Source organism: Thamnophis sirtalis, unplaced genomic scaffold (genome assembly GCF_051295495.1).
Source record: "Thamnophis sirtalis isolate CommonGarterSnake01/CBP01778 unplaced genomic scaffold, rThaSir2_p1.2 scaffold_2, whole genome shotgun sequence".
Classification (NCBI taxonomy): Eukaryota; Metazoa; Chordata; class Lepidosauria; order Squamata; family Natricidae; genus Thamnophis; species Thamnophis sirtalis.
The window spans coordinates 165402182-165411358 of NW_028261382.1; the positions used below are offsets into that span (position 1 = coordinate 165402182).

At 39.5% G+C, this 9177-nt stretch overlaps 1 protein-coding gene across 1 annotated transcript in view; it reads left to right on the plus strand.

The window, feature by feature from the left end:
• The window catches only part of GPLD1 (glycosylphosphatidylinositol specific phospholipase D1), a 40981-nt gene extending 34595 nt beyond the window's left edge, over nucleotides 1–6386 (plus strand). Inside the window, exons 21-25 of the mRNA XM_087707375.1 lie at nucleotides 968–1144; nucleotides 2936–3096; nucleotides 3834–3860; nucleotides 5131–5181; nucleotides 5940–6386. Coding sequence (XP_087563501.1) covers nucleotides 968–1144; nucleotides 2936–3096; nucleotides 3834–3860; nucleotides 5131–5181; nucleotides 5940–6017 — 494 coding nt within the window. The 3' untranslated portion in view covers nucleotides 6018–6386. The remainder of the gene's footprint in view (nucleotides 1–967; nucleotides 1145–2935; nucleotides 3097–3833; nucleotides 3861–5130; nucleotides 5182–5939) is intronic.
• Nucleotides 6387–9177: the final 2791 nt, after the last annotated feature.

Consider the following 9177-nt stretch of genomic DNA (forward strand, 5'->3'; position numbering starts at 1 on the left):
TGCTATTGGTTCATTTGAGTTCTTAGCCCTATACAACTTTACATAATATTGCACAAATAATTGATTTAGATTCCTATGGGACCCAGTTTGGATTGTTTAAGTCTTTTATATCAGGAAGTAGATCTCGATTTTCAGACACGTGACTTCAGAAATTATTTCTAAAAAAGTTGGATTGTCTATTTCTGAGGGAATGTGAAGATGCCTTCTAGCCGAATCACCTTCTCGTGACAGCATCCATGCAAATCTGTTGAAAGTATTATTAAGTAGTTCTTCTGGGATGTTTCTCAGTTCCTCAGTCTAGCCATTTTACGTTTTGCTGTAAATAAAAACGTTGGCTACAAGGGCATTACTATTTGAAAAGGAAAATACCTTAATTTTAATCTGTAAAGGATTCCAAATCAAAGATGAGGACACTCTGAAATACTTTCCAGTGCTTATTGCAGAAGATGAATGCAGTAATATATTCAATATAGGGGTTTCCCACTGTGTTAGTCTTATACTCCCCTATTGCTGATTTCATTTTTCCCTTCTCAACTCGTGCTTTTACATTTTGCCGCATGTTCCCTGTTTTCCTGTAGGTAAAGGTCTAGAGACTGAGCCATGCTTAATAACATTAGAGCAATGGTCCAACTAACTCATAACTTGCATCTCTTTTCTCCAATATTCTGTTCATTTCAGCTTTTTGAGTTTGTGATTTGGAGTTATGCAACCATTTAGTACAAACTCTTAGCTGAAATAGTATCTCCTGGCTGAAATTAAAATATAGTATCCATTAAGACTGGGAGCTCGGCTCATGATTATTCCAAAAGCAGGTCTTTGTTGATAAACTACTTGATCATTATTTCACATAGATTCAACAGAGCCAATGTTTCCTGCATTTAAATGTGGATTCTTAACTCGACAATGCTTTCTTGACACTTATTTTTATAACAACCGTAATTCTGTCACCTTAATTGGTTTCCTTTAGGAAGCGTCTCCAGGATTTCATTTATATCTTCACCGCTGCAGCAAGCAGGAAGTGCTTTGATATATGACTTGATGGGAAATGGCAAGCCTTCCTTACTCAGCACATTCAACGGGGATAGGAGATTTTCACGCTTTGGAGAAGAGGTGTACTTACGGGATCTGAACAATGATGGACTTGGTATAGTTACAATTTTTTATTGTGAAATATTAAAAAGATTGCACAGTAAATTCTACTGAAGGTGAATCCAGCATTCCACACACACACACACACCCTTTTTCTCCCAGGGAAGTAAACTTTTCCAGCAGCAATTTGAGACCTGCCTTCCTGGCTCACTCCAGGAGAAATAATGTAGGGATGTCCAAGACAGGTCAAAAAAAGCAAAAGCTATGGCCATCATTTATATACAGTAAATTCAAGACAAATTCAAGTGAGTTGCCCAATGCAGTCTTATGAGGTTATCTGAACTGAATTCAACTTTGTAACACTCAAAGAAGTGAATAAATAAAACCCTCCAATCTGCCAGCCTGGCCACCAGTTGGCTAAATTCTAACTCCTTCTGGGCTATCAAAGTCATCTATGTGGTGTATTGCCCTCTTTGAGGGAATGAATGGTAACTCTGATAGTGAAAAAGGTAGGTTGTATGCCTCAAGAAACCACTTGACTTCTTGGCTGCTTCCAATCTTGTGAGCTGCAATAATAGCTAATTGGATTATTTTACACCACAGAGGCCTGAGTTATCTAAGAAGAAGCTTATTTCCAGTTGCTTCTTCCTGCCCAATATGTTCAGAGTGGGTTGCTCTAGGACAGTGGTTGGCAAACTCATTAGTCAACAGAGCCAAATATCAACAGTACGATTGAAATTTCTTTTGAGAGCCAAATTTTTTAAACTTAAACTATATAGGTAGGTACATTGTTATTAAATTAATTAGGGTATTCCTAAACTGGCTTTTGTTTAAAACCTCCTCAATCTGATTGAGGTATGTTTGCTGAGGTCGACCTCTTCCAAGTCTTCCATCCACAATTGTCTTGTATAATTGTTTCATCTGTCTCCTTTCATTCATCCTCTCTATATGTCCAAACCATCTCAGCATACCTTTCTCAATCCTTGACACTACATCTTCTTTCACTCCATAACGTTCTCTAAAATTAACTTAATAAACTTTACTTAAAGTTTTAAGTCTTAAACTATAGGTGCATTGAATAAAACTTGATACCATACTTAATAACGATATTATTTATTGATAAAATTAAATTCCTTACAATTTACCTTACAATATCCATAAAATTAAATCATGACAATGACTGACAAACACTAATGTGAACAATGACCTTGCATCTCCTTGGAAAGTTTGGGTAAGTCAGGTTTGTATGTTGTTGTTTTTAATTTTAGGCACGATTCCAGGTTCTCATCAATAAGACAACTTCTCAATTTACCACATGGTAAATTGAGAAATCCGCATGTGGTATTTTGTCAGTGGTGGGTTTCAATTTTTGAAACTGCACGGCCAGCGATGACTCCGGAACGCACCCGGGAAGATGAGGAATGCGAGGAGGACCCCGCCTCCTGGGGATGGGCTCCGGAGTCATCACCGGCCGCGCAGAGCCTTGTTGAGGCTCCACGCTGCGGAAAACATAGGTGCATGCACAGCCTATACAATTATAGCCTCGGGGACTTCGTAATGGCGGGAACCTGTTCTCACTCGCCCAGGCTTCTGCAGAAGCTGCCCTCCGAAGCCCTCCGAGAGGAGCGCCATACTCAAGGGGCCAAAGAGCTGCATGTGGCTCACGAGCCGTTGTTTTGACGACCACTGCTCTAGGACAACCCCACAAGAAGTCATGTGGGCATCTTGCTTGGCCATTTTGCTCAAGGACTGAGGTTCTGGTCCCAATTGTGGTTGCAGGTTGAGGACTACCGGTGTAATTTTGGTCATATTTATAGTGTAACTCTTTTGCCGTGCATATTGACAGATGAAATGTTTATGTCATCACCTCTTCGAAACCAAAAAAATATGGGTGGATTGTTTGGAGAACAAATTGGATATATTTATATATACAGTGGGAACCAGGCCACTTCAGGTCATGTGACAGACCACTGCAAATCATGGATTTCCCCTTGTCCCGAAGAGCGAGTAAGTTGTTTGCTGATTGCACTTAAAACACTTTAAAGAAAACTAATTTTAAATTATATTTTTATTTAAATGTCAAAATATTACATTTAAAATTCCTTTTAAAAGTTAAATTTAATATTACATAAAACTAAGCAGCAATATAAATAGTGTAACCATATTACTGCTTTATAATAAAACTGGATCATTTCAAAAACATACCTAATTACATACGTTGTGAAGCTGAAGGAAAAAAAAGTGATATTAAGTTACCTAAAAAGAACACAAAACAACACCTAACAAAAATAAGATTTCAAAAAAGGTGGAAAAAATACCTCATTAAAGCAAAACATCTAAATCAGTGTTTCTCAACCTTGGCAACTTGAAGATGTCCGGACTTCAACTCCCAGAATTCCCCAGCTGGCTGGGGAATTCTGGGAGTTGAAGTCCGGACATCTTCAAGTTGCCAAGGTTGAGAAACACTGATCTAAATAGTTAACTTTTTTCCACACAAGGACACAAATTAATTAAAACATATGCATGTGTAGCAAAAATTGTATGATTGTGTATTGCTCCTGCTCAGTAGGTAGTACCATTTATACAGAATAATTTTCTATATTTTATATTTCTACACTGAAATGAATTTCTGTAGTAGAAATCAGCATATTGATAAACTCAGAAACCCTTTAGAAATACTTGTAATTGATTATTGTACCATTAAAATACAGCCTTTCGTTCTTTTCTCTTTTTTCCTTTCCCAGGCACAGTATGTGATAATTTCTCCAGAGGTATGGTAATACAATGTTTTGTCGTGATTATTGCTTTAATTTAACACGAACACTAAGGAATCTTTAACTATTAAACTGTCAATTGATTAAAATATTAAAACACCCAATTTCTTTAGCTTCAAGTTATAATAAATGTCTTGCTGTTTCTAATCTAACATCATACTAATAATCCATTAGAACCAGGAAAATAATCCTCCCTTTTTCACTCAACCAGACTCAAGCATGAAATTATCACAAGTAGAGAAAGGTTTTCAAACAGTATGGATATGTAACATTGAGGCCATATTTAACACACTTACTAATTAATGTATTTAATCAGCCATAATTAGCATAATATATAGTAATTAAATTTGGATACTTTTGCCAGCTACAATTTTTAGTAAGTTTAGAGCTTGTTCCTGTTATTGAATTGATCTCAATCATTTGGCTAAGCAAAAATGTTTAGAATGACATTTCCAATTACTTATGGCTTCCCATTTTCATCTTATTTTGATTCGTGACCGGTGAAAACCGCGGTCCACAAAAGCGCGATCGACGAAAGCGTGCATTTGACGTCATCACAGCGCGACGAAAAAAATTAAAAATTGAAATAACAATAAAATTAAAGCAAGCCGATTCACATAAAGGTAAGGTTAGGTTTAGGGTTAGGGTTAGGTTTAGAGCGTTAGGGTTACGTTTAGCGTTACGTTAAAGGTTAGCGTTAGGTTTAGCGTTAGGTTTAGCGTTAGGTTAAGGGTTAGGTTTAGGCTTAGGTTAAGGGTTAGGTTTAGGGTTAGGATTAGGTTTAGGTTTGGGGGGGTTAGGGTAAGGTTTTCGCTTTATTTTTACATTTTTCGATCACAGTGCGATGTTTTCGTCGCGCTGTGATGACGTCAAATGTGCGCTTTCGTCGACCGCAATTTTGTCGTCTGCGGTTTTGTGGTGGAACCATTTTGATTGAGGACAATGGCTTTTGGAGAACTGAAGCCAGGCACAGCGAACAGCCCAATAAGTCATGAATTTTAATCTACCTAGCAGATTGTCAAGAGAAAGATCCTTGCCAGAGGAGAGATTTACTTTCTGGTGGTTTTAAAAATTAGTTTAACATTTTCATTGTTATGTAATGCCAACCTCAGTGCTGTAACATGTATCTTCATCCATTTGGTCACCTGAAGCTGTTTGCACAATAGATATTGTATTCCAGCACTGCTGTTGTAGCAACTTGGCCGGAGCAGCATTGAACAGCTTAATTACAGAGTATGTCATTGATGGCTATATATTCTCATTGCAGCAAAAATCAAGATTTGGGAGTGCTCTTCTTACAATAAAAAGTGGAGAAAAGGTAATTAAAACAAGTAGTACTAGTTTTTCCTCACAATAGAAAGCAAGCCCAGATTGTAAATCATTTGCTGTTTATTGCTACTATTATAAAAAACATACTGAAATTGACTTTTAACTCACAGAAAAACAAAATCATTTGTGGAAAACTCCATGCTTGCTACATCCCCCCCCCCGCCCGATTATTTAGCATTTAATGGTAGCTTTCCATTAAACTTTTGTTTTGTTTTCAATTCAAATGGTGTCTGACTCTTGGATGACTGCCTGGAGAAATCCCTGCAGTTTTCTTGGCAAGGTTTTTCAGAAATGGTTTGCCATTACCCATTTCCTAACTCTTAGACAGATTGACTGGCCCAAAATCACTCAGCTGGCTTTATGCCTGAGGCAGGACTAGAACTCTAGTCCACTGCCTTAATCACTAGACCAGTGTTTCTCAACCTTGGCAACTTGAAGATGTCCGGACTTCAACTCCAAGAATTCCCCAGCCAGCATCCGCTGGCTGGGGAATTCTGGAAGTTGAAGTCCGGACATCTTCAAGTTGCCAAGGTTGAGAAACACTGCACTAGACCAAACTGGCTCTTCAACTCATTTAGTGTGGATGTGTGGAAAGTATAATTTCCCCAATTCCTAGATGAAGGCCATGTCAGCTGAAAATTCAGGCTGTCATTTTCCAGTTGACAAAATAACCCTGTCACAAAAATTTCAGGATACACTTTCCCCCCCTAGGATGCAGTTATTAATAGCTGTTTTCTGCCTTGACAGAGTGATGTTGTCGTAGCTGCTGAAAGAAGTTCAACTGAAGCCCGACTTAGTGGAAGGCTTTTTATTTACACTTTCTGATTATCATTCTGTTTTTCAAAGAATCTCTTCAATGAAGTAATCCCGAGTTTTGTGCAACAGTAATTCCTGAAAGCATAACAGCATAACAAACCTGCTCCTGACTTAGTATAAGAACAATACTAAACCTTTAAGAAGTTAATCATGCCTCTTAAAATTAGTGTATTTTTTTAAAGATGTTCATGTTAAATGGAATAATGAGGAAATTTTTTTCTAAATCTTTTGTAGCTTTTGGCCACTAGCTATTTAATAGTTGCATGACAGCAGATACAGTCTTAAAAAAATTCCAACAGACTCGGATTTAATATATTGGAGAACAAAGCCAAGAAGAATTGTAAATGTGAATTATACAAAACCAGCATCAATAAAATAGATTTTTCTCTTTATCTCTATTAGTATAACTTTATATATTATTAAGTTGCATAACAATACTTCTATAAAGAACATGAGTTGAGATTCCAGAACTTTGTGACCTTTAAGAGAAACTGTCTCAAGGTAACAGCTATTTACAGCTGAGGTTGACTCAGCCTTCCATCCTTCCGAGGTGGGTAAAATGAGAACCCGGATTGTTGTTGGGGGCAATATGCTGACTCTGTAAACCGCTTAGAGAGGGCTGAAAGCCCTATGAAGCGGTATATAAGTCTAACTATTGCTATTGCTACTATTGCTATTTAAAGAAATCAATATTTTTATTACTGATAACTCATTTTGACTTTCATTGCATCAAACTTGTTATCTTGCTCACTTATTGACGATTGGATCCTAGACATGATTCATGGCCAAGCCTATTGACATGATGACATGGAGACAATCCAAGGTATTAAAATGTTTTTCTTTCAGAACAAAGTTACCTAGTATATTTCTAGTCCAAACTAATTGTCCAATAACAGGAGTTATTATATTCTCTATGCAATGCATGGACCTTTCTAACATTAGAGAACCAATATTTGATGAATTCAGTAATAGCAATAGTGCTTAGACTTGCATACCATTTCATAGTGCTTTACAGGCCTCTCTAAGTGGTTTGCAGAGTCAGCATATTGCCCCAAGAATCTGGGTCCTCATTTTACCCTCCTCGGAAGGATGGAAGGCTCAACCTTGAGCCGGTGAGATTTGAACTGCCGAACTGCAGCCAGCAGTCAGCTGAAGTCGCCTGCAGTACTGCACTCTAATCACTGTGCCACCTTGACTCATATAAATTTAAGAAGCTGGCTCAATATTCCAACTATGTTGTTAAGTAATTTGCATAGCTCATGTTCAGAAAGGCCTAGGTTAGCAATAGCAGTTAGACTTATATACCGCTTCATAGGGCTTTCAGCCCTCTCTAAGCGGTTTACAGAGTCAGCATATTGCCCCACAGTCTGGGTCCTCATTTCACCCACCTCGGAAGGATGGAAGGCTGAGTCAACCTTGAGCTGGTGAGATTTGAACCGCCGAACTGCAGCTAACAGTCAGCTGAAGTGGCTGCAGTACTGCACTCTAACCACTGCACCACGTCGGCTCTAACACTTCTAGTTAAAAGGATCAAGTAACAGACGGCTATAGAAGAAAAGTAACAGAGGGCAATAGAAGAAAACTCTACTAAAAATTCAGAGGAGTTGTTGTTAGTTACTGTGGACAATAAGGGAAGACGAATTACGTGTCCCAGGATAATATGTAGGATCAAATTTGGGTCGGTCACCAGGACTACAGACTTAAGTTTCCCCAGCTTTCAAACTCATTCTGCACCCTATTCACACATTCTGGTGAAGAGAAGTTCCCTGAGTGTAGGGTTCAGCATGAGTCCAAAAGCTTGGAAGACTAAACCTCTAGTCCTGGTGAGCAACCCAGATTGGATCCTGTTATAAGTGAAAAAACTGAGCTAATACTAATACGGTTCACCAACAAATGCGCGCACGACAAAACCGCGATGTCGAAATGGCGCCCACATAGGCGCGCCGACAGAAGTGCGCCATCAACAAACAACGCGAAAATAATGTAAGAACCCTAACCCTTACCCTAATCACGCTTTTGTGGATGCGGTTTTGTCGGCGCGCCTTTGTGGGCGCGCTGTCGGGTGCGCATTTGTCGGGTCACGTACTAATACAGCTTCTTATACTCCAACTCATTCCCAATTTTGCCTACCATGAATCTGATTTTCTTGATGCTATTTAGGACAATTAATTAATGCGCTATCTTAAGTTAAATGATCTAGATAACGACTGAATTATTAATTTGCCTTTGATGCAGTGCAAGCACTAAGTACCGTTTTTCTGACCGAGTAGCATTTTGGAAGCACTCTGAATAAAGTCACAACACTGACTTTTATTACAATTGTTGTCATGAGACTGATGCTGCCTCGAGAAAAAAAAGTACAGGTAGCTCTAGAACAGGGATAGTCAACCTTTTTATACCTACCGCCCACTTTTGTATTTCTGGTAGTATTACAATTTTCTAACTGCCCACCAGTTCCACAGTAATGGTGATTTATAAAGTAGGGAAGCAACTTTACGTTATAAAATTTATAAAGCAGAGTTACAGCAAACCCCTACCGCCCACCATGAAAGCTGGAACGCCCACTAGTGGGCGGTAGCGACCAGGTTGACTACCACTGCTCTAGACTGACCATAATGGAACCTGCCCATCATGGTGGCATGGCATGACAGCCATTGAGTGTCTCACTTCATGAACTCAATTCCTGCTCTCCCCAATGCAATCATTAAATGAATGTGCAGGGCTTGTAAGAGGAGCATGGGGTGCCTCAGGAATCTGGAAAGCACTTGGTGGCCTAACGTAGACCCAAGGCCACGTGCCACAGGCCTACCAGCCCCCCGCATCCCTGAGGCACTTGGTGCTCTGCTCCCTTCCCCTCAATATTCCCATAGCCCATTACATGCTTCCAAGCTGGCTTATTCAGCCACCCAAGGGAACCCAACACTGGTCAGCAAAGGTGACTTGCACACCAGACTCTAAGCCAGACATGGGCATTTTACAACCCATCTGCCCCACTTTGGGGAAAAGGTGCCAATGTGGCGGTGGTGTTGGGGCAGTGGCAGAGTCGTGGTGGTGAGGGTTGCAGCAACACCCCTCAAGAGTCCATTTCTCATGTTCTTTGGGAAAATTAATTGCCCACGCTTTTGCTCTAGGCTGAGGCCTACTTCCCATCCAGCCACCCAAGGGCCTG